At 39.0% G+C, this 23,849-nt stretch overlaps 1 protein-coding gene and 1 long non-coding RNA gene across 2 annotated transcripts in view; one reads left to right on the forward strand and one right to left on the reverse strand.

Moving 5' to 3' along the window:
* Positions 1-353: 353 nt before the first annotated feature.
* On the reverse strand, positions 354-22,943 carry LOC146475217 (transmembrane protein 209-like). The gene is made up of 18 exons (XM_085116170.1): positions 22,694-22,943; positions 19,163-19,221; positions 17,684-17,815; positions 16,542-16,690; positions 14,788-14,870; positions 13,748-13,779; positions 13,451-13,537; positions 11,492-11,594; positions 10,510-10,576; positions 9,501-9,563; positions 7,425-7,521; positions 6,583-6,708; positions 5,732-5,829; positions 4,512-4,626; positions 3,591-3,649; positions 2,950-2,985; positions 1,797-1,870; positions 354-896 (listed from the first exon to the last, which is right to left on the reverse strand). The coding sequence occupies exons 1-18, from the start codon at positions 22,831-22,833 to the stop codon at positions 839-841; spliced, it is 1,578 nt and encodes a 525-aa protein (XP_084972296.1). The 5' UTR covers positions 22,834-22,943; the 3' UTR covers positions 354-838.
* The window catches only part of LOC146475218 (uncharacterized), a 130,465-nt gene continuing 108,503 nt past the window's right edge, over positions 1,888-23,849 (forward strand). The window contains exon 1 of the long non-coding RNA XR_014866002.1: positions 1,888-2,297. This is a non-coding gene — a long non-coding RNA (uncharacterized LOC146475218). The remainder of the gene's footprint in view (positions 2,298-23,849) is intronic.

Consider the following 23,849-nt stretch of genomic DNA (forward strand, 5'->3'; position numbering starts at 1 on the left):
CGAGCGTAGCGAGGTTAATATTAAATGACAAACACGCACAAAAACGATAAACAAACAAACAAACAAACATTCCCACTACACTAAAATTAAAACTTTAGGGATCGGGAATACTGATGACACACAGTATCCCTACCAGATCATCTTTTTCAAAGTTAACGCTATCTTTGCGAAAACGACATGAACGTGGTGACTTTACAGAAATTTAAGCATATACACTAATTCATGGTAAGGTAAGGGTGACTATATGGAGGGTTAGGGTTAGGGTTAAGGTTATGTGGGTGACTATATGGTACCTTAACATGAATTGCTTATACTCTGAATAGTTAGAATCACCAAACACCAGGCAGGACAAATGTACTAAAATTTTGAAATTTATTGTATTTTGGAAAAAGTAATACTGAAGACATAGGGAAAAAAATAAAGTTATTTACAAAATGCTGTGATCGTTCTTGAAAAAAAAAAAAAAACTGGTCGATGACTTGTTAAAATGGAACACATTTGTATTTAACAAAGTTCTTTTCACGGCATTCCATTGCCGTCTGTATAACTGAACGCGTATCTTCCGAAAGTTGAAGATGTATAGGGATGTCAATTTAAAAATCTACCTTCTTGTAACTCATATTTTGCCGTTTCAGAAACGAAAAAAATGTCAACTCAAATGGAAATTGAAACCCAAGATTGAAAGTTAAAACAAAGAGCAATGAAAAGAAACAGGTTCAAATCTCCTCGTTTCATATCAGGCGTCACGCAACGTCAAATAACTTGACAGGAGAGGGCAACAGCTGGACCGAAGTTCTTTCCTTCTTGTTGTGCAACTTGCTGGTGAGCGGTGAACATTTCATTTCTTGTTCAGGATACAAAGAATATTTACGCCTGACAAGCCCAAGTTAACTCGTCTGAAAAAAAAATAAATAAAAGAATTGGGTTATGAGCTAAGCATACAGTCACGGTAGATGTGCTGTCTTTTTACAACCAGCAGCAAAATTGCCTGTTTTCCCGCGCTTGCACTGGGTGCCTATTTTCCCGCGCTTGGTGATGGTTGCCAATTTTCCCGCGCTTGGCACCGGTTGCCTGTTTTCCCGCGCTTGGCACCGATTGCCTGTCTTCCCGCGCCTGGCACTGGTTGCCTATTTTCCCGCGCGTGGCACCACTTGCCTGTTTTCCCGCGCTTGGCACCGGTTGCATGTTTTCCCTCGCTTGATACTGGTTGCCTATTTTCCAGCGCTTGGCACTGGTTGCCTATTGTTCCGCGCTTGGCATAGGTTGCTTGATTTTCCGCGCTTGGCACCGGTTGCTTGTTTTCCCACGCTTGGCACCGGTGGCATGTTTTCCCGCACTTGGCACTGGTTGCCTGTTTTCCCGCGTTTGGCACCGGTTGCCTCTTTTCCCGCGCTTGGTACTGGTTGCCTGTTTTCCCGCGCTTGGCACCGGTTGTCTGTTTTCCCGCGCTTGGCACTGGTTGCCTGTTTTCCCGCGCTTGGCGCTGGCTACCTGTTTTCTCGCGCTTGACACTGGTTGCCTCTTTTCCTGCGCTTGGCACCAGTTGCTTGTTTTCCCGCGCTTGGCACTGGTTGCATGTTTTCCCGCACTTGGCACTGATCAGTTTGATTTTCCCGCTCTTAGCACTGGTTGCGACAGCGGTTGGCGGTTGCATAATTTTAGTTAAAATTCTGATTGGTTCATTTTATTACTTGAGATTGCTTTAATCGCCCAGATATACGGTAACAATGGTTTCGCTAAATTTTATTCTTATTCTTATTCTTCCTTTAAATAACAAAACAAGCGACACAACTCACCCTAACATGCCATAGTGCTTGGTTTTCACGTGATGAAGAAAGAAAACTATTGTATGAAACAGATTATTTTGTCCCTGAAATGAGAAAAATGAAACAAAAATTAAAGGCTTTGAAGTATCCACTAGAAACATTAACTGGCACACACCCCCTCCTCCATCATTTTCGTATTTTCATTGCCGCGAACATTTCCAGTTATACGTATATAGCAACCTCGACTTTTTGCAGTACGACAAGCGGCATCACAGGAAAATATTGTGGAATACCTTTCATCTGAATATTAACATCATGGACATCATGCGATTTCATCCACAGACACAAGAGTCGAACCACCTTGCGTAACAGCATTACGAAAGGCGACGAATGGTCAAACTACCATTTCATGCATAGACTCAACAGTTAGAATCACCTTGTAGAGCATAATAAACAGCACCACAGGAAAGTACTGCTCAGTAGCTCCCATTTCAATGGTCACACTTTAGGATTTCATCCACAGACTCAAAAGTTAAAGCTACATTAATTGCTTAGCTGGAGGCAGACTCCGGTAGTTAAAAGGTCAATGACTAACTCTTTGAACCCCAAAATCAACATGCAAATTCTCTTCATTTTTCTCAATATGTTTCTTGTGGTTCTAGTTGGGAGATTTTGTTTAGACATCGACACAGTTCATCTTTGGTGGTCATTATCTTTGTTCTCATGACCGGTATGTCTGACCAGGGAAGTAACATTGTTGGGAGAAATTAAACGCTGATAACTATTACCGACAAAAGGTTTAAAAAGAGCCGTGTAAGCACATCAGGATACGTACAAAAAGAGGAAGAAAAGGAGAATCGAGAATTTGACGTGGAATAAGATCAACCAACCAACAGGGAATCAAATTACAGTCAATCCACATCACGCGTGACCATTATTTTTGAAATTTGAACAGAGTTTTGAAATTTACATGTCAGTTTTGAACATCGCCAACGAGAGTTCAGAGTTCCCGTAGAAATTTCCCTAGTTTATTGACGGTATAAAGCTATGATTTTTTTTAGAAATTACAGCATGAATGCCTTTTTCAGAAAGGTTTCCAGAGAAATGATCAACATTCCATTCAAATGCCGGACGTTACAAAGAGAAATTCGGATGTTCACTGACTGTAATACATCCTGCGTACCTTTGGCATGTCATATACTTCATCTTCAATGATAACCTATGAAAGAGAAGTTGCAAACTTACAATCAATAACAACATCCAAAGTTAGGTCTCCATTCACGTTTCGCCACATCTTGTTCATTGAGAGGGGCATTATATAAAACAAGACGGCATACTTTTGCGTATTGTTTTTCAATAGAACTTCCTTTAGGGCTGAGGTAGAGGCGGTATCTGAGTATCTTTTTTTTTTTTTCGCAAAGTATTAGTCAGCATTAAAAATAAACATTACGTGTGAACGACTGCCATCTTGCTTTGTTACGTTGACCACAACCTGAGGAAGATGATTACAACTACTAAGTGGGGTGGGTATGGGTATCGAGATGACAGAAACAGGTACTTGGTAGTTTTGGCGCCCTCCGCAGGTTGCGCTAAGCCTGTGAACAGGCTCCCAAGTGGGGTCTAGGGCGAAGACAAAAATCGCTCCGCTCGCCCAGCTCGCCGAGTTTTCTTTTCGCCCTATATCCCACTTGGGAGCCTGTTCACAGGCTAGGTTGCGCTCAACATGACAATGCAAAATGATGACCGTTCAATCGAAGCGTGCTATCTTGATTATCACAAACGAAAATAGGGGATTGTAAGCTTGTCTTATCAGCTATCATTTACCTTAAAGTGAGGTGGATGAAGACGCGACTGATAAATGCACAAATCACTCTTTCGCGCATCTGCAACACAAAGGATCTCATATGACGTTTAACATTGTTAACCTGCAGAGAAGCCGAGGGCGTCATGCCAGCTTAAAAAATATATATATTATTATCATCAGTTGACAGGAGTAAGTTTTTTCCTGGCCGCTACAAGATAACCTTACCTTTAAGGACGGTGCCTACTTTTGTTACTGCGCATACGTTCTGCCCATCTCGAGATACTCGGGTTTCCTATGTGTGGTGCCTACTAATACAGGGATATTTTTGCGCGGTTTAAAACTATGCGGAGAAAGCAGAACTTAGCAAGTGCCCTTAGCATCCAAAACGAAAATTACATGTAGGGGTAACCATGCATTTTTCAGAGATAACAAGGCTTCAATTTGGAAAAAAACGTCATACGCTGCTTTGTACTTTACTGTTTTTTAGAATATAATTGTTGCTTAATTATCTCTGAAAAATGCGTGGTTGCCCCCAATTTTCTTTCTGGATTCCAATAGCCCTTGCTAAGATCTGCTTTCCCTGCATAGTCATAAATTGCGCAAAAATACTTCTTTGTTAGTAGGCACCGCTCTTAACCATATTGTTTAGTGATGCTCTAACACTGCACTACCGAAATGTTAGTATCTCAACCCAGCAGTTCTGAACCGGCTGTTTCACCCAAACAGTAGCCTCTTCAAAGCCGTCTTTTCTTCTGAACAGGTTAAACAAACGGTGAAACAGCGCTTAATAAAAACATTTGCACTGTTAAATCACCTGACAAATACAAGATGTAAATGGTTACCAATTAAAAAATCGACAGCAGTTTTCTATGGTCTATACTCTTATAGACCATAAAATGACGTCATAGGCAGGGCCCTATATCAAACTTGTGCCATCTTACTTGGTTTGTCGGGTGTCTTGAGGAAGTGGAGTCCAGTGAATGTTCTTCCATCCGGGAATGAGGGGTCTGCAGGAAGCCGAGAATCCATGTATGTACAAAACATGTGTAGAAGCAACTGCAAAAATTCAAAGGTTTGTGTTTTCTTAATCCTGGTGCGAAACACACCATAAAAATCGGAATACAAGGCTGGTCAAATTAACGATGTTCTTGGATGAGAAAAGGATGGATGAAAGTTGTTGTCAAACTGAAAGTTTTACAACTGATAGTATTACTTAAAAATTGCTTACTATAACATAACTACCTATTTAAGCAATAGAGTGTTTCTGTCGAGGGACTATCGGCTTGTCGCTGTTGCTTATAATTTTAAGAACATCAAATTTGCGAGGGAAACTATCAAACCGAGAGTCCCGTTACAGAAGACCTATGATGCTTTTTGATTGTTCACTAATAAAGTTATTCCCGACATGTTGGAACTAACATTTCGAATTTTCCAGCTCACAAATATGCAAATAAAGACACAAGATACAAATACAACGAAACCAAGCTGTTTGCCAATGGATTAGAAAAATAAATGCGAGGTACTTTGCGTACGAGTTCTATCTCTGTAGGTATTTTCACCGGATGAACCCGCAATTGCGCAATACTTTCTCTCCAAGGATACACACAGTCAAGTCATGTGTTCAAGATGAATTTAAGCCGGTCAGATTCTGGTAAATTTTGTTGGTGACTATAATCGTCAATACGCCTCGTTAACCCTTTAACACCTAACATCAAAGAACAAATTTTTCTACCTTGTCCCCATACTTTTCTTATAAAAGTACTGGGGAGAAGTTATTAAAATATCGAGAAAATTCTTGGGTGATCATATCCTTAATTCTCATGACCTCAGGGGTTGAATAAGCATTGATATCACAAGGAGAAATTTGATTCTGATCACTGTTATGGCTTTTTTTTAATAGTTAATTTACGACCTGTAAGAGAACACGCGGACGATTTGACTTCTCGTTTGGATAGTCAACTAAATAATTTTAGCAGCAAAGTTTGTTACTACCTTTAGGTTAAGCATATTTTTCCCAATTTCATCCCGAAGAAGTGAATTTCATGACAATAATAGTAAGTGGGTAGGAGTGGGAATTTCAGTGGCTTTCACAGAGCGGCTCTTTCATCCACTATTTCCAGCTCAAATTGGAATTTGCGAAGGGAAAGAGATTCAAACACACCTGTGAGTCAGCTAAGAGATCTTGCTCCCATAGCTTGCCTCTGTACTGTCCGCCAGAATTCCAACGGTACAAACCCATGCAGCCACCTTGGGCAAGCTCTGTAATGCAGTGATAGTATACAACACGTAAGGAAGTTGCCTTTCTGTGGTGGAAAAGATAAAGATGTTCTTCGGACCTAAATGACCAAACACGGCCAGAGCTTAACCCGGTTTCTGTAGCATTAAGCGACTACGAGTGTTACCATCCCCACCCCACCCCCAGACATTATGCTGTTCCTTCGCAGGGTTACCTTGAGATAGCATTTCTCCACGGTACCCATTTACATAGTATACCTGGGTCCGGTCCCTCGAAAGACGATTAACACTAATCCACGATTAAAAGTTAACCACTGTAGTAGTTTAGCTAGACTACGAGCTGTCCCTTATTTCCTTAGGGAAAGCAAAGCAAGCAAACCACGCGCGCGCGCGAAAATTGCCTCACGTCTCCTCGCAGGAAGCATATTTTCGCGCGCGCGGGTGTGGTTTGCTTACTTTGCTATCCCTAAGAAAAATAAGGGACTGCTCGAAGTGTTAAGTCTCGCGAGCACGCGCGAAAATTGTCTCGCGTCTCCTCGCGGGAAGCAATTTTCGCGCGTCCTCGCGAGGTTTGCTCGCTTTGCTATCCCTAAGGAAATAAGGGACTTCTCATAGTCAAAAGTCTCGCTCGTTAAAGATGTTTAGAAAAGCTAATTTTACGCAAAAGGTAGGAAAAGTACAGTAGCAACACATCTATTTTGTTTCCAATTTTGTTTTTGCTTTTGCCTTTTAGGGGTTCATTTTTTTTTCAGAACTTTACGATAAACTGTGTCGCACCTGAGAGACGCTGAACCAGGTATTCTTGGTTGTTAGAAGCTTCAAGATATGGAATAATGGATCTTAGTGTGGGCACCTGGTCTGCCTTGGTCACTGCTACCTGGCGAGCAGCACTTAGACTAATAGCTGAAAAAAGAAATAAAAATAAATAAAAAAACAAACAAGCAAACGAAATGAGTAGTTAGTAGTAGTAGGTGCGTTTAATTAAGTGATAACTATTGTAGGTTGTGGACTTGTTTGCTTTTGCTTTGAAGATGCTGTCCATTACAACTTGTTGCATGTTACTGTTGTTGTTGTTGTTCCTACTTTCCTGCCCCCCCCCCGCCCGCCAATTGCCTGGTCCTACCTCTAGGAGGAGTACAGTTAACAGTCAACTTACTCTGACCAATTGAAGCAAAAGTTTTGATTTTTCTGTTGGACTCACGAGCTAGAAAATTAAAACTAATTGGATGTGCTTCAGTTTAGCCGCTTACTTCACCCTTAGTTACATAACCTTTTCCTCAAAACGGTTCACTAACTATTTTCATAATTAAACGCATCTACAGCAACAGCAATTACCCAGTAAATAACCTGCCCAGCAAGCATTTCCGGTTGGTGCGTCTTTCGCTGTTTGACCGCGCGGAAATTGGGACGAGAACGAAAAAAACGGAGGAGGGGGAGGGGAGAGAAGAGGAAGAAAACCTTCCTCTGTCCTCCCCTCCAACTTACTTTTTTTAATCTCGCCTCATTTCGCGCGCATCCAAAATACGGAAAGCAGAAAACTCCACGGAAAATCAAAACGCTTACTTCGCAGGCTACCCAGTAAACGATGACCCATAAAAAGTCTTTAAATCTCTACTCACTTCCCAACTGAAGCTCAGAACAGCCGATTCTGCACAGGGTCTCATTCACTGATTCAATTTGTTCCACAAGTCGAACCAATATCGTTTGACAAAGCCACTGTAAAGAAACCAAAAATCAGTGTTGAGGAAAATACTGCAGCTATCAAACCTACGGATACATCTCTCCATCAGGACAAGACTCACATCTCTTGAAACAAGGATGAAGCACTAGATACAAGAACCCATATCTTTATACGAAAACCACCTCTCCTCAAGAATACCTTCCCAGCATACAAGAATCGCATCATGGTAAAAGAATGGAATCTCAATGCAAAAACCGCTTCTCTTCATACAAGAATACCATTCCTGCCATACATGGATCACATCTTGATACAAGAATCGACCCACTGAATACAAAAACCAATTCTCTTCAAAGATTGGTATCTCTCAATACAAGAATCTCATCTCTCAATACAAGAATCGCGTCTCTTAACATAAGAATCGCGTTTCTCAAAACAAGAAACGCGTTTCTCAATAGAAAAATCGCGTCTCTCAACATAAGAATTGCGTTTCTTAACACAAGAATACAAGAATCGCGTCTCTCAACACAAGAATCGCGCTTCTCAACACAAGAATCGCGTTTCTTAACACAAAAATTGCGTTTCTTAATATAAGAATCGCGTCTCTCAACACAAGAATCGCGTTTCTTAACACAAGAATCGCGTTTCTTCACACAAGAATCGCGTTTCTCAATACAAGAATCGCGTCTCTCAACACAAGAATCGTGCCTCTCAATACAAGAATCGCGTTTCTCAACACAAAAATCGCGTTTCTTAACACAAGAATTGCTTTTCTTAATACAAGAATTGTGCCTCTCAACACAAGAATCGTGTTTCTTAACACAAGAATCGTGTTTCTCAACACAAGAATCGCGTTTCTCAATACAAGAATCGCGTTTCTCAACACAAGAATCGTGTTTCTCAACACAAGAATCGCGTTTCTTAACACAACAATCGCGTCTCTCAACACAAGAATCGCGTTTCTTAACACAAGAATCGCGTTTCTCAACACAAAAATCGCGTTTCTCAACACAAGAATCGCGTCTCTCAACACAAGAATCGCGTCTCTCAATACAAGAATCGCGTTTCTCAACACAAGAATCGTACCTCTCAATACAAGAATCGCGTTTCTCAACACAAAAATCGCGTTTCTTAACACAAGAATTGCTTTTCTTAATACAAGAATTGTGCCTCTCAACACAAGAATCGTGTTTCTTACACAAGAATCGTGTTTCTCAACACAAGAATCGCGTTTCTCAACACAAAAATCGCGTTTCTTAACACAAGAATTGCGTTTCTTAATACAAGAATTGTGCCTCTCAACACAAGAATCGTGTTTCTTAACACAAGAATTGTGCCTCTCAACACAAGAATCGTGTTTCTTAACACAAGAATCGTGTTTCTCAACACAAGAATCGCGTTTCTCAATTCAAGAATCGCGTTTCTCAACACAAGAATCGTGTTTCTAAACACAAGAATCGCGTTTGTTAACACAAGAATCGCGTTTCTCAATACAAGAATCGCGTCTCTCAACACAAGAATCGCGTCTCTCAATACAAGAATCGCGCCTCTCAATACAAGAATCGCGTTTCTCAACACAAGAATCGTGCCTCTCAATACAAGAATCGCGTTTCTCAACACAAAAATCGCGTTTCTTAACACAAGAATTGCGTTTCTTAATACAAGAATTGTGCCTCTCAACACAAGAATCGTGTTTCTTAACACAAGAATCGTGTTTCTCAACACAAGAATCGCGTTTCTCAATTCAAGAATCGCGTTTCTCAACACAAGAATCGTGTTTCTAAACAAAAGAATCGCGTTTGTTAACACAAGAATCGCGTTTCTCAATACAAGAATTGAGTTTCTTAACACAAGAACCGCGTTTCTCAATACAAGAATCACGCCTCTCAATACAATAAGCGTCTCTCGATTCAAGAATCGTCTCGCTCAATACAAGAATCGTGTCTCTCGATACATGAGTCGCACAGTATATTTTAATGAAAGATTTGAACATAAACCTCATTTCCAACAAGCCTACCTTTCTGCAGTTTTCTGTCCAATAGTCCAAGTCTGCTCTGGTTACAGAAAATTTCGTCCAAATCTAGGGAATTCAACAATCCATAAATAAGTAAGAATTTGTGTTACATACACCAGTGTGTGAAAGATGGCCCAAAGGTTTGTGTAGTGTTGCAGAGCTAAAAAACAAGAGAGAAAGGAGAAAAGGGGACGGGAAACCAACACAGCAGACCTGCACTCTTCAAAAGCTCTATTTTCACTGGACCCCGATAACCTGCAGCTGCATTGCTTTTTAGGGCTGGGACATTGTTCTGTTCTTCGTTTTTTTGTCCTTTCGACCAACCATGCAAGACGTTGCAAACGGTGCAGGCCGCCTCGGCCGACAAGGCAAGTGGTTGCGTTGCTTCATCACTCAAACTTTGCCACTGTATGAAGAATTCCTTCAGCTAGCCAGGTTGGTGTTACATTCAGACTTTTTCTCTTTTTTAAGTTGCTGTAAAGGCCATGTAATATGGGAAGCAGTTTTCTTGCAATGGACTCTTCTCCAAAATGGCGGCCAAAAATTCAAATAAGTTAAAATTAAAAACGTATACCAGCACAAGAAAGAGCACTTTTCTTATCAGGTGTAATACCCCGTCCCCCAGTCATACAAACGTCTGTAAATTTGTCAAATTTCATCTTACATTTCCTAAGCTGATATAACACCTTATATGCTGAAACTTTGCAAGGTTACTAAAGTAAAGGTGCTCTTTCCAGTGCTGGTATCAGTTTTTCATTAAGCTCAATTTTAACTCATTCAAATCTGTTGCCACCATTTTGGAGAAGGGTCTATTCAAAGAACTGTATGTGGTGAAATGAAAGCGCTATGTAAAGAGAAGGCAAGTAAAATTAATCGCAGACTAGACAAACATAAGACAGGTACATGTAGGAAATTAAAAATTATGGAACGCTGTTTGTAAATTTTGATTACTACAAAAATAACTCTGAAAATAACTAAAATAATCACGATTAATAATGAATCAATAAATCACCTCATCAGCTTTTGTGCTGTTGTACCCAGTGTCATCGTCATCGCGAGAAGAACTCAAATCAGGAGACCTGCAATGTAAGAGAAAGACTCATACATAATCATTCATTATACGATTTGGCTCCAATAAAATGGTTTTCAATTGAGTGTCGAAAGTAATTTCGTGTTTGCATTGGTTTTGCTTTCTCCGCTCTGTGATTGGTTACCAAAACTCGCGCCACTTTCAAAACCAATGAGAAGTACGAGTTTTCCCGCGCTTGGCGCCGGTCTCATGTATTTGCTTCGAGTTCTGATTGGTTCATTACGCTGTTTGCACCTTTTGTGATTGGCCAGAGTAATTACATTGGTTTTTGTTTCTCGCACTCAGTTGACGTGATATATCAAACAACGAGGAAGAGTGTTTCATCCGATTTTTATCACCGAGAACTACATGTACATCGAAAAAGGGGCACATGTTATGCCAAAAACAAATAAACGCCACGTCTCTCATAGCCAACCTCCACTGAGATACTAGAAGAAAAATTAATAAGCCACAAGGACAGTTAATCAAATCTTTACAAAAGATATAATGAAGGCGTATTTAGACACAAAGCCAAAACAACGGATCACGACATTCACCCAGTCTACGTCAAAATTCTAGAAAGAAACGTGAACAAAAGGCAAGAACAACTTTTTCTGGAAACTTTACATTCCATCCAAGACCACAATTCCGTTCACGAGCATATACATTTTTCGCAGGTTTATTTACCTATGGCAGCATCCCTGGGGACAAGCGGTTAATTAGAACCGTACATTATACAAACGACACTGTTTCCATCGGGCAGAATGGCCCGAAATCAGTACTTATTCCCGAACAGAGTTTGGAAAACTCTGACGAAGGCTGCAGAAGGTTGCCGTAAATTTAGATTTTAGAAAGTTTTTATAAGCTTAATTTTATTGTTTTAGATTTGATTCAAAATAGTTTCAATTGAAACAATGTACATTACCTTCTTGCTATTCTGTACACATTCAAAGGAGGCGTAAAGTCATATCTGTATCCAGACCAATATGACTGACTTCTTCCAATAGACAGAGCATCTGGTGATGAAACTGGCCGGGAATTAAAGCGAAAAGAAAGGAAGAATTAACGACTTAAGGATCCCCCTCGATAAATATTATTGTTGTTGTTATTATAGCAGAGTTCTCAACTGGATGCTAAAATAAGTTAAAAAGCTGCACAGTGCGCACAGCGTAACCTGTGAGCCTAGGAGTTAAATAGAATATAATCATCATATAATAATCACATTATTAATCATATTATTATTATCATATTATTATGATCATCATCATCATCATCATCATCATCATCATCATCATCATTAGAATTATTATTATCGAAAAGTCCAATTTACAACCCGTCCAAACGCATTCGTTTGCATTTGAAAGCCAATTTTTTTCCAGTTTTTGAAAATTTCTCTCTCCACACGAAGTGTTTTTGAATCGTATTTGCCTGTCCACACCTTCCCGTTATCATTTCAAAACGTAAAAGTTTTATTTATCGTTTTTGCCTGCCGTCCACATGTATTCGATGAAAACGGTTACAGAAAGCGTAATTGAAACAGTAGAATTTTCAGTTTCTGATGAGACTCCAAGGGGTGGGGCTGAAAGGCTACACGACTTGCTGGGGTGGGGTGGGTCTGTGCCACACGAGCCTCAAAATTTAAACGAGACATTCAGTGACAGCCTAGAGGCTTAAGGTGGCCGAATACAATTTTTTAGTGTATAGGGGTTAGAAGACGTTATTTGGAAACTACGTACTTCTGGACGCCCAAAATTGGTATGGTGTAAGACTAACTAAGAAGGAATGTATTTTTGTACGTCTTGTTGAACTAAGTGCCGTTTCCATGGCAACGCAGCGAACTATTAAACGTCCATAAATAGTAGGTTTCCTTTATTTTTAGAAAATCTACTCATTAGATTTTTTCCATTTTTTGTATCCAGAAAAACTCACAAAACACTGACACGGTTGCACTGCTTTCATGTAATTTTAACAGAGAGATCTCCTGTAAATATTGATTTTGCATTGTAATGTTTTGTGAAGATACCCTCTGTTAGATTTAGATTTCTCTTTGTAGGCGAGTTACGCTTTTAGGGAACTATTTTCATGCCAAATGTCACGAAATTCTAATGAGCGGTTCCTCAGAAAACAGTTCATTTCCACGAAAACAACCAAATGCGCATGAGTGGCTTTAATTGGCTTTCATGGCAAAGACGAAAAGCATGCAAAAGGTCTTGGTGAATGATTTTTTTGTTAGGACCACAACTTAACTTTATTATTCATTTCATGTAAAATTGAGGGATCACTTTATCGACCGCCGTATTTGCGTACCACAACCCTAGCGCGCTTAATAGCATCACTAACAGAATCTGTAAAGCGCACGCAAACTATGTTCGGCCACCTTAAGGAATAAACTTTGTCTTGTCAACCTGTCTTACTATCCCCCCCCCCCCCCCCAATCTCCTTTCAATTCTGTAAAAATGACAGTTTTAAAAATCATTAAGGACAGTGCCTACTAAAACAGAAGTATTTTTGCGCGGTTTATCACTATGCGGGAAAAACAGATTTTAGTCAGGGCTCTTGGAATCCAAAAAGGAAATCGGGGTAACCACGCATTTTTCAGATAATAATAAAGCAACAATGATCCATAAAAGCAGTGAAATACAAAGCAATGTATGGCATTTTTTTTCTAAATTGAAGGTTTATTATCACTGAAAAATGTATGGCTACCCCAAATTTTCTTTGTGGATACCAAGAGCACTTGCTAAGTTCTGCTTTCGCCGCATCGTTTTAAAATATCCCTGTATTAGTAGGTACCACCCATAAGAAACCCGAGTATCTCGAGATGCGCAGAACGTATGCGCAGTAGAAAGAGTAGGCACCGTCCTTAAATTAAGTAACTTAGCACCTCTATGCAATCGTTCCTCTTCTTCGTCTTGCTCTCTAAAGTACTGAGTGAGTGAGTTCAGATCTGTCATACAGTCGCTAGATGGAACTAATGAAAACAATAAAAAATATCATTACAACATCACTACAACAGGTTCGACTCCTGATAGGAGCACTCAGAGTTTTTTTTCCGAGCATGCCTGTGTCATTCACTAGTTAATACATCATTCTCATTTATTTACCAGGCTTAACATATTCGGAATGTTTCTCAATGCACTTTTTACTTGATTTTGATGATCTAACACTTTTGAAAACTTACAGGGGGATCTGCCAGGAGATGAATGCCGAGACCTGAAAATTTAAAGACACATTACATATTAATCTTTGTACATTGTACGCATTGAAGTTGAAATTAGATCCTGTTAACTGTATCACTTTTCCCTGAGCTTCAGACACACAACACAACACAACACAATGCAATACGATACGACACGGTACGATACGATATGATACGATACAGTACGATACGATATGATAGATAGTTGATACGATACAAAACAATACAATAATTTCAATTTTATTACATTTTCATCATTCCCCAAGATGTTAAGCCAGCATTGTTCTTCGACCTACTGTTTTCAAAATCACAATGTTATTACTTACTATCATTTTTCTTCGCCCGTTACCTACATTATAGTCTAGTTTTAGAAGACCTATGCTACGAGCATTTCACAATTTACCGAATTTTCGTAGCAGTAGAATAGATATTAAACATTTCAAAACAAGGACACGACGTTTGAATTTGGAAGACACGTAAGTTTCAGATACTTCAGTATCCATTGCCAGTTCAAGGATGCTTACAAAATTTGTGTCTATATGAAATTAGCACTTCCTTGTTGTCTGCTAATTTAAATAATAGTCACAAATTACATGACTGTATTATTAATAAACATAGCTGAACTGATGATGGATACTGAAGTATCCAAAACATGTCTTCTAAACTCAAACGTTGTGCCGTTGTTCTGAAATGTTTAATATCGTAAATAGAGCGGTTTCAGTTGACTGTCATAAAACTCAAACCAAAGCGATTACTCTGATCTATGCTAACAGATGCAAACAGAGCCATGAACCAATCAGAATTCAAAGGAAACACACCTGGATAGAGAAACAAATGCGGGCAAGTCACAGCAATAATTATTGCTTTTGGCCTTGCTTTTCATTAGTTGAGAAAGTGGAAACAAGATTTTTAAATTAATCATGGAGCAGAGTAAAGCAAAACCAGAGCAAATGTGAATTACTGTGCTTTTGACACTCAATTGAAAACAACTCTAAATTCAATTGATCAGACTTAAAACATACCTAGACTCCGGACTTGAGACAGTTTCATTGTAAAATGATGGCGTAGTACCAGTTAAGGGAGATCGAGGAGAGCTGCTGTTTGACTGAAAACATGATTATTATTAATAATAATACTATTATTATTATCAAATGAAAACATGCACTCTGTGCCTGGGAAGTGGGAGGGGACTGACAGGGATACCCCTTTTCTAGTCTTTTCCAGACAACTGTATTAATTATGTTATTTATGAGCCTAGACCAGTCCATATTAGGAAAAACTCTGAATGTTGTCTTTGCTATCAAAAGTATCTTGGTGTCTACATAACATGCACGCTGAGCTGGCAAATGCAGTGTGTTGAGGCCAAAAAGAAGGCCATGAGAGTCCTAGGGATCCTTCAGAGGAACTTTCATCATGTGACAGATCTGTTAAAGAACATTGCTATCTATCCTTAGTGCGCCTGATTATTGAATACGCCACTGTTGCCTGGTCTCCACACATTACGAAAGGGATTGACTGCATTGAGTCTGTACAGCGCCGTGCAGCGCGGTTTGTTAACAACAATTATAGCCGTTATAATAGTGTATCATCTATGCTCACGGACCTAAATTGGCCCTCACTGCAATTAAGACGTAGCATATGTGATATCGGCATGTTTTATCAAATACACAGAGGTCACGTTAACATCTCCCTCCCCCACGAGCTTATCTCTATGCCTGCGTACAGCCATACGAGTCATGACTTTAAGATAAGTCTAACGTCCTCTTCAGTTGACCCTTACAAACACTCATTTTATGTAAGAATGATCCCAGCATGGAATGCGTTACCACCTGACATCTTCAAGTCTGGCTCTTACTCGGAATTTATCAGTGGAGTATCCAAGACACCTCCAAGCTTTTGAATTACTTTATGAATCAATAATGTAACCTAGTTCTTTATATGTTCTGCATGTATAATTTAATCTATTGTGTGTCCGCTGGCCGCTCCATTGCCGGATTAGCTTTGATAATGGCAATTATGCTAATTAAAGATAAAGAATATTAAAGATTGAGTACAGGCCTTGAGCCATACTGAATACAGAGGGTACAGTTTTTCCCAATACAGACAGACCTTGGCCAGTGAATAACATTTTTATCTTTTTTCACAAGAAAATGAAGCCCAGGTCTTGCATGTTCAAATCTACCCAGATTCGCACGCGAGATCAAAAAAGGGTCTGAATTTTTAAAAAATATGTTTAGCTTGACTGCTGATTTAGCATGTTTAAATAATGTTAACTATGAAATAAATGTGATGGAATATTTCCAGCCTGGTGAGTGAAGGGGAAGGATGAATTTTTCTAGAAAGTGACACAGGCATACTCCGAAAAAAGGTTGGAAATGTACCATCACATTTATTTCATATGCAACACGTTTGACATTCAAATCCTAGCAGTATGCAGGATGTTTGTCCCATGAACCTAGTTTAATGGCCTTAGCTCCCACGAGTCTCCTGTAGCTCAGTGGTAGAGCATCGGAACTAGTAATCGGAAGGTCTTAGGTTCGACTCCTGATAGGAGTACTCAGATTTCTTTTTTCCGAGTATGCCTGTGTCACTTTCTAAAATAATTCATCATTCTTATTCTCAATATTAACTATGTATGTATGTATGTATGTATGTATGTATGTATGTATGTATGTATGTATGTATGTATGTATGTATGTATGTATGTATGTATGTATGTATGTATGTATGTATGTATGTATATAATTATTATGAACAATGTGGACACTGCACTCACACGAGGAGGTGTTCCATGGAGTCTTGGGGGTGTACCAGTGATGGTTGTCGTCATACTAATGGATGGCGATGATGTTGTGACGATGGTGGGAGATATAGATGTTCCATGACTGGTTGGGGTGTGTACTGGAGCCAGCTTGAACCCTGAATCTGTTGATTAAACAAAACCTGTTGGTCATGTCCTCGTTATTCTACAAGTCATGTAAGTATCATTTTTGAAACATGACTCACTGCAGTTAATAAAAGATTCTCAATCCAAAATTGACTCACATTGGATCTGATGTTGAAGATAGCGCAGTATTTAAATTTACTGTGCACAGAAAAGTGTTGAATTTTGATGGGATGTGTGTAGCAAGTAGAAATCATGTGGGCATCTGTGGCCATGGATAATTTAAGAATTAATATTATCAAGAAAAATGCAATGGAGAATAATAAGTGAGAAGTTAATGCCATTAATAGCAGACAAACATGTACAACTCCCATCTCCTGAGGAGACAGCCCATACATTGAAGGTGTATTACCAAACCAGTTTTGAAACAAAAAATTCCCTCAGGTGCTGCTGGTAAGCCTATAGTCTGGGTTGTCATGGTTACTTCCCAAATTGAAGTTGGTTTGCACATCAGCTCCATGTGACTGTGTGCATTAGCAATTACCCTTGAATAATGTCAGCAACAAACAACACAAAATAAATGACAGGTCTCCAAGCTGCATGTAAGGTCAAGTCTTTAACACAAATGAATAATTATTCACTGTTACAGTACTGCTCGAAAGTAAGTAACCAGTCACATCTCATTTCTCATGAGACATGATTCTCAATGTCAAGAGACGCAACTTGTCTCGAGATAAAGGTTTTGAGAGTCTTGCCTTGAGAGATGAAGGTCACGTTTCACGAGAGTCACTGACATGGAAATTTTGAAATTAATTACAGGAAAATTATCCTCTTAGAAACCTAGACAAGTGCTAGTTTTATATTAAATCAATGTCACTGATTCAGTTTGTTTGAAAGTTTGAAAACTGGACCCAATCCACTAAGAAAACATGGCTTCCATTAACTCAATTTAACATTTTAAAAACTACCTCAAGAAATCAAATAATGTACTATGTGTAATACACACAATAAACAGCTTTGTATGTACAGTGTACCTGTTGGTCGAATGCCAAGGAGTTTCTTTTGCTCGGGTGACAGCACAACACTGTTTTGTCCCAGAACAGGTCTCATGTAATGGTACAGATCAACAATGAAGCAAAAGGTAAACCATAAAGCAAGGAGGCAGACTAAAAAACAATCAAAATTGCATTTTAGTACAGTAGGTAAATGTACAATTGTATTGTGCTGTTCTGGACAAAAATATCCACAACCCTCTTAAAAAAGGTTTCCATCCCTTTGCCTACAACCTTGGAAATTTCAATTACAGATCCCCTGCCCCTTTAGAATACTAATGACCTTCCTTGGGGGAGGTACAGTGTACATGAGTGAATAATAATTATTTTCTGGGACCACACAGTTCAACTTGTGCTCTCCATGGTTTTTAGAGAAATTCTGACAAGAAAATTTAACCTAAAATATTGGCTATGTTCCAGCAGTGAAGGTGAAACATTGGCCACAACAATTTTCATACAAACTTATATAACATGTAATAAAACTATTGATAAATTCTTTATTGTCCGTCTCACAGATTTATATGTATAAAAGAACAGTATTTCTAATTGGAATAATTACAGCACAGCTGTATGATCAAAGTTTCTGTATACAGTCAAACTCTGTTATTACAGACACAGTTGGGATGAGAAAAAGTGTCTGTATTATGGGGTGCCCTTATTAAGAGGGTTAATTTTAAGGGAAATGTATGGAGCAGGACCAAGAAAACTGTCCATAATGGTGGGTGTCGGTATTAAGCAGGTGTCTGTAAAGCGGGGTTTCTCTATACGTATAAACCCCAATAACAAAATTATTCTCCTCATCCTAACTGCAACAAAATTCTTGTATCTGATTGCCCATTGACAGCCAATGATGATTTGAGCATTACAGTCAACCCAGGTCACGCGTGAACGATATTTTTGAAATTTAAACGGAGTTTTGAAATTTACATGTCAGTTTTGAAAATCGCCAACGAGATTTCAGAGTTCCCGTAAAAAATTTCCCTAGCTTATTAACGGTATAAAGCTATGAATTTTTCTTTACATTGCAAAATTGAATATTTCAAGAATAACAATTGTTTCCCAAGTATTTTGAATCTTTTTTTTCAGTTAATGCGTCTTTTTCGGAACGATTTCCAGAGAAATGTCCAACATTCCATTCACACATCGGACATTACAAAGAAAAATTCGAATGTTCATTTCATTCTTGGAAATACTGTTCACGCGTGACCTGGGTTGACTGTAATAAGACAGTGTACACGTCATAACCAAGTTATTAGACAGCACATGCCATTGTACCCAAATTGTAATAGGATTTGGACTGGAGCTGATGTTGCATAAATATGCGATTATATTTTACATTTATTAACTGCCAGAAAAGACCTGATACTACACTTATCAAACCAATCCAATATATTTATTACAACCACATGTACATGCACTTCATTTACAGCACTCCCTTCCTATAAGCAGTATTTTACTTACCACCAAACCACATCAATGGGTGTTGAATTTCAAAATATTCTGCAACAGAACCAAAGATCCTAAAAAAGTACACAACACATAAATTTCAGAAAAACCAGACAGGAACAACTCCTTGGACAGGCTCTTCACTATAGTGCTTTTACTAGTTACCATTTGTAAAGAGTAAGGGATGTAGCCGCCAGTATGCAGTGTCTGATCTAGGATTTCCATCGAGGGGGACAATGTGTCCAGTCAACAATTTTCAGGGGGACATTTCAGGTTTTTAAGGGACACTAAATAGAATCACTTTCGTACAGTATTGTTATCATCAAAATAAATGTTAGTACAACTTAATTAAAGTCTGTTTATAGAGAAGAGCAAGTCAGTTTATTCATTAACAAATGTATTTTCAGCCATTTCGATCTCTTGAAGAGCATTTTGCTGGTCTGACTTTCAATATGGCGAACTAGTGCTGAAGTCCTATAGTTTATGCAACCACTGGTGAAAGGATTGGATTTACCTGATTGTTGGCAACACGAACAGAACATACCCTTCGGTGGATCTTACTTCAACCATTTGTATTTTTCAAGCCAGGTGTCTTGAAAGTTTCGCTTTGCAACTTTAGCTTTTGGTTCACTTGCCTGATCTTTTCCAAGCTCAGCTTCATCGGTTACTGTGTTTTTTTTTCTGGTTGACCTTGGCCAAAAAATGCTGAAATCTTTCTTGGTTTTGACATGACCTCGTTCAGCTTGATCAGTCACCACCTCACAAACACATGGGTTTCAATGAATTAAACCCCCTATAGTAATTATTTATACTAGTTTCCAGGGACCTGGAGTATGACGGCCGTTTTGTTTATGTCAGACTCAAATAGGATTCTCTACATTTGGGTTCTCCTTTTTGCATTCTCCCTAAACTTTAAATGGGATATTGCTTTCAAAAGATTTTGAACAAGGAGAAATCACAAATTCCTTGCATCCACAACATTTGAAGTGTGCCAAAATGACCCAGGCAACGAATTTGAAAGGGGCATTTTTGCTCAAACTGCGCCAATCCCACAATGGCGCGCTCTAGATCAGACACTGAGTATGGTGGTCTATCTCTACCTCTGATTTCATCTGTCTTTCACATTGAATGTGTTGGTTGGGTTGGTGGGTGAGATAAAAAAAAAAAATTATTTATGGACTTAGATAACAGCTGCCAGTGGCGCCTTTACATGCTTATGTCTGATCTCACCCCACAGAATTTATTCTTCTGCGGGGTGAGATCGGACGTCAGCATGTAATGGCAATCCAGGTTTAATGAATAAATTAATGTGCAGATTTGTAGCTACCATGAAGGAAAAAAAAAAAGATATCCAGCCCAATTTTAGACACGGTCTACCCTCAGGCCATCCGCGTAATTAATATTAAGGTGCACGTACAGTATATCACAAAGTGACATCTACACGTAAAAACAGAATGTACATGTATTTCCGAAAATTTTCAGCAGGTGTGCAGGAAAAACTTGTACACCTGCAAAAAACACCTGCACACCCACAGAAACAATCTGCACGTCTGCAGTATTAACCTGCACACCTGCTGAAAAAAAAACTATGCAGTCCTGTATACAGTGTAGTATTCTTCGCAGTCTTCCTTTAGGCTTGTCAAGCAACACACTCCCTCCGCTTGGTGGGGGAGGGAACGTGTTGCATACCCACAAAAAAAAACCCTACAGCTGCAGAAAAAAATCCTGCAAACCTGCATTCTATACCATTCATGGTAAGGTCACTCCAAAGTATGTTCTATAAGGTCTGCAGTAAGTCCATAAGTAAAAATCTTGACGTTTGCAAAAGATTTAGCTTATTAACAAAACCTTTCCTAAAGTATATGAAGATCTGGGCCCAGTTATTCAGATTTTGATTAACGTGATTTTTGATTCGAGTTTAATTACTAACCAAGAAAGATTCTTCTAAAAGATTCTTGTCCCTCAGTTTTGAATTAGACTTTTCTTTACGGTTAGCGTAAAATTAGCTCTTAGAAACATATCTAACAAGCGAGATAAAAACCTCGCTTAACTTTTAATTGTGGATTAGCGTTAATCGGCTTTCGAACAACCGGGCCCTGGTCATTTTCCAAAGTAATCAGATTAACGGAAAAGTGACAAATTATGGAAGTTTACAAAAGTGAAGAACATGCAATGTGAAGAAAAAACTATCCACATATGCAGACAGTATGTTATAGAAGGTGAAATAATTTATCATAAAAAATTGGTTACCAAGTGCAAATTAAAAATATATCTTTGCCAATTTGTGCTTGCTTTTCTCAATTAACAAACTCCCTTAAATTTCAAATACAGTAAAGTCATCGGTGGTGACATAATGTGCAAATTTATTTTCTAAAGAAAGTGACACTTTGTAACTTCTAAAAGCCCAGTGCAGGCAATTGAAGGAAATCAAATGGAATCTCAATCACACTTAATCCAACTCAATCATTGAGTAGTGATAACTATCTTGATTATGCCTGTAATTTTGAAATTCTCAAAGATGGACGATCACTAAACTTTCAATTGTCCACTGTACATGTATTTGCATTGAAAGAAAGCTTGTTTCTGATGGTAAAAAACTTGAGTCTATGAAGATGCAGTTGCAACACTGTTTGCATTCAATAACTGAACCAGCAGTCGAACTTATACATGTACCAGGGACTTTGTTCAATTCAGTTCAATTTCTACACTCAATCAAACTCAATCCACTGTTCAGTTGTGCTTGATTGGTTGGCAATCAAACTCACAGAAATTGCGAACTCAATCCAACTCAATCCATGTGCGTTCTGTTGCCCACACCGAATAAAAGAGGCTGTGGATTGCATTAACTACGTTACTGAGCTTTTATTTGTTCGTCCCAATAAGAAGTGGCCATACAAGTTTCACTGTTGATGAAACAATTGACGTTAAGTTCAAAATAAAAGGGAAATTACAAGAACCATTAAGAGTTAGTAATAAGGTGAAAAACAAACTAAACAGAAGTGCGAGGAGAAAACTAAGATCTAAGAACTACGAAACGTTTCAAAGTTCGACGTAGCAAAGCTTTAAGAGTATAAAAACACATTTGATTTGCTCTGATCAGTGCGAATACCGGTCAACTCGCCTACGTGCAAACTCGCCTATGCCAACTCGCCTACGCCTACTGGTTAACTCGCCTACGTAGGCGAATTTAGAACATAGCACGCTTGTTTAGGTTTATGGATTAAAGAACGAGTTAGATAGAACATAAAGTTATTTAAAAGGCATACATTATTTGAGTGAACTCGCCTATGTCAGGAAGAGAAGTCGCCTACGTAGGCGAGCTGACAAGTTGTAGGCGAGTTTGTTCGTAGGCGAGTTTGCACGTAGGCGAGTTGACCGGATACCATCAGTGCTGTTCATGCTGGCTTGTCATTAACCTCGGCACGGTATCATGCACAATTTTTTATTACCGGCGGCTTTATTAAAAAAAAAGAAATTCTAAAACTGATCAACCGTGTAAAATAAGCTAATTAAGACATAACCGTATAAAGTCGCATAATTACTTACAATTCGGCGAAGAAAGTCGCCGCAAGCACAACGTTCACAAAAACCCAAGTAAAGGCCGCATGGGATCTCCTCGTCAACTGCCTTCGGCGAAAGGAGTTTTCAACGATAGGACTCTCACTTTTCACTAGTCTTCTCTGCATTTTCCAGTCTTTAAAGCTCAATAAATGAGACAGATTTCACAGTTTCAACTAAACGGGGGAACAGCTCGCCATCATGCCACCATCTTGGATTTGAGTACTAGTGGACACATAGTGACCTGTTACTTGACGCTGTGGTGCCCAGCTTCTTATAAATTATTTTAGTGGCAGGAAGACAGAGGGCCCTGGACAACCACGTTTTTCTGGAGCGAGGCTGAATTGATCAGGAGACCAGGGGTGCCAGCAAAGTCAGCTTGAATTGGAGTGATTGTTTTGTTTTTTTGTGTATTATAATTTAATCTCTGATGTCATTTTTTATAGTTTAACAGTTGTGTACTCAGTGACCTGGCCATTGTGTAAAAGTGAGGCTGGATCTGTGAGTTGACCTTGCTTGTTACAAACCTCACTGCTTTGATATGAATGAAAACATATCATGTTGTCATATGTTATCATGCTAACTAGTTTGTATTTACATATGAAAAGCAATGAGGTTTGTATCAAAACAAAGTAAACTCCAACTTCGCTTCCACTTGAAGGCCCAGCCTTCACGCAGACTGTACAATGGTCATGGGTTCATATGTGCCGGTTCCATAAAATATACATACCCCCCACCCCCCCCCCCCCCCTTCACCAAAGGTTTTTGTTTTGCATCCCCCATTCCCCCAAGAAATTCCAGTTTAGCTTCATACTTTGTGTCTGAAATATTGACTCTTAAGACCCCCTCCCCCCCCCCCCCCTTTCCCCTAGGAATTTCCAATGACTTTCTATGGGGTGGGTATATATATTTTGTAACGTTTTGTTAGTTTCACAAGAGTATGTATGTTAGGTGGCATAATACTGCTGAAGTATTTAAGGCGTGCTTGTAAGGTGCCCCAAGGGGCTAGTACACTGTTTAAGGTTTGTTAAGTTATGCAAGAGCCATTCGAGGCATCTCTTTCAACCCTAGTTTTTTTTTTTTTATTTACTGTTGTAATTTCCTCTGAGTTTGTAAAACTGTAATGCTGTTTTTTGTAACACTT

Source organism: Pavona decussata, unplaced genomic scaffold (genome assembly GCF_977016875.1).
Source record: "Pavona decussata unplaced genomic scaffold, jaPavDecu1.1 SCAFFOLD_85, whole genome shotgun sequence".
Lineage (NCBI taxonomy): Eukaryota > Metazoa > Cnidaria > Anthozoa > Scleractinia > Agariciidae > Pavona > Pavona decussata.

What these genes read in the sequence shown, in the direction of transcription:
- LOC146475217 (XM_085116170.1), bottom strand. Translation starts at nt 22,833, where the DNA reads ATGCAGAGAAGACTAGTGAAAAGTGAGAGTCCTATCGTTGAAAACTCC. An exon ending in CCCATTGATGTGGTTTGGTG is followed by an intron (nt 17,816 to 19,162) that starts GTAAGTAAAATA and finishes ATTGTTTTTTAG; the next exon opens with TCTGCCTCCTTGCTTTATGG. An exon ending in ATCTCCTGGCAGATCCCCCT is followed by an intron (nt 13,538 to 13,747) that starts GTAAGTTTTCAA and finishes TGTTTTCATTAG; the next exon opens with TTCCATCTAGCGACTGTATG.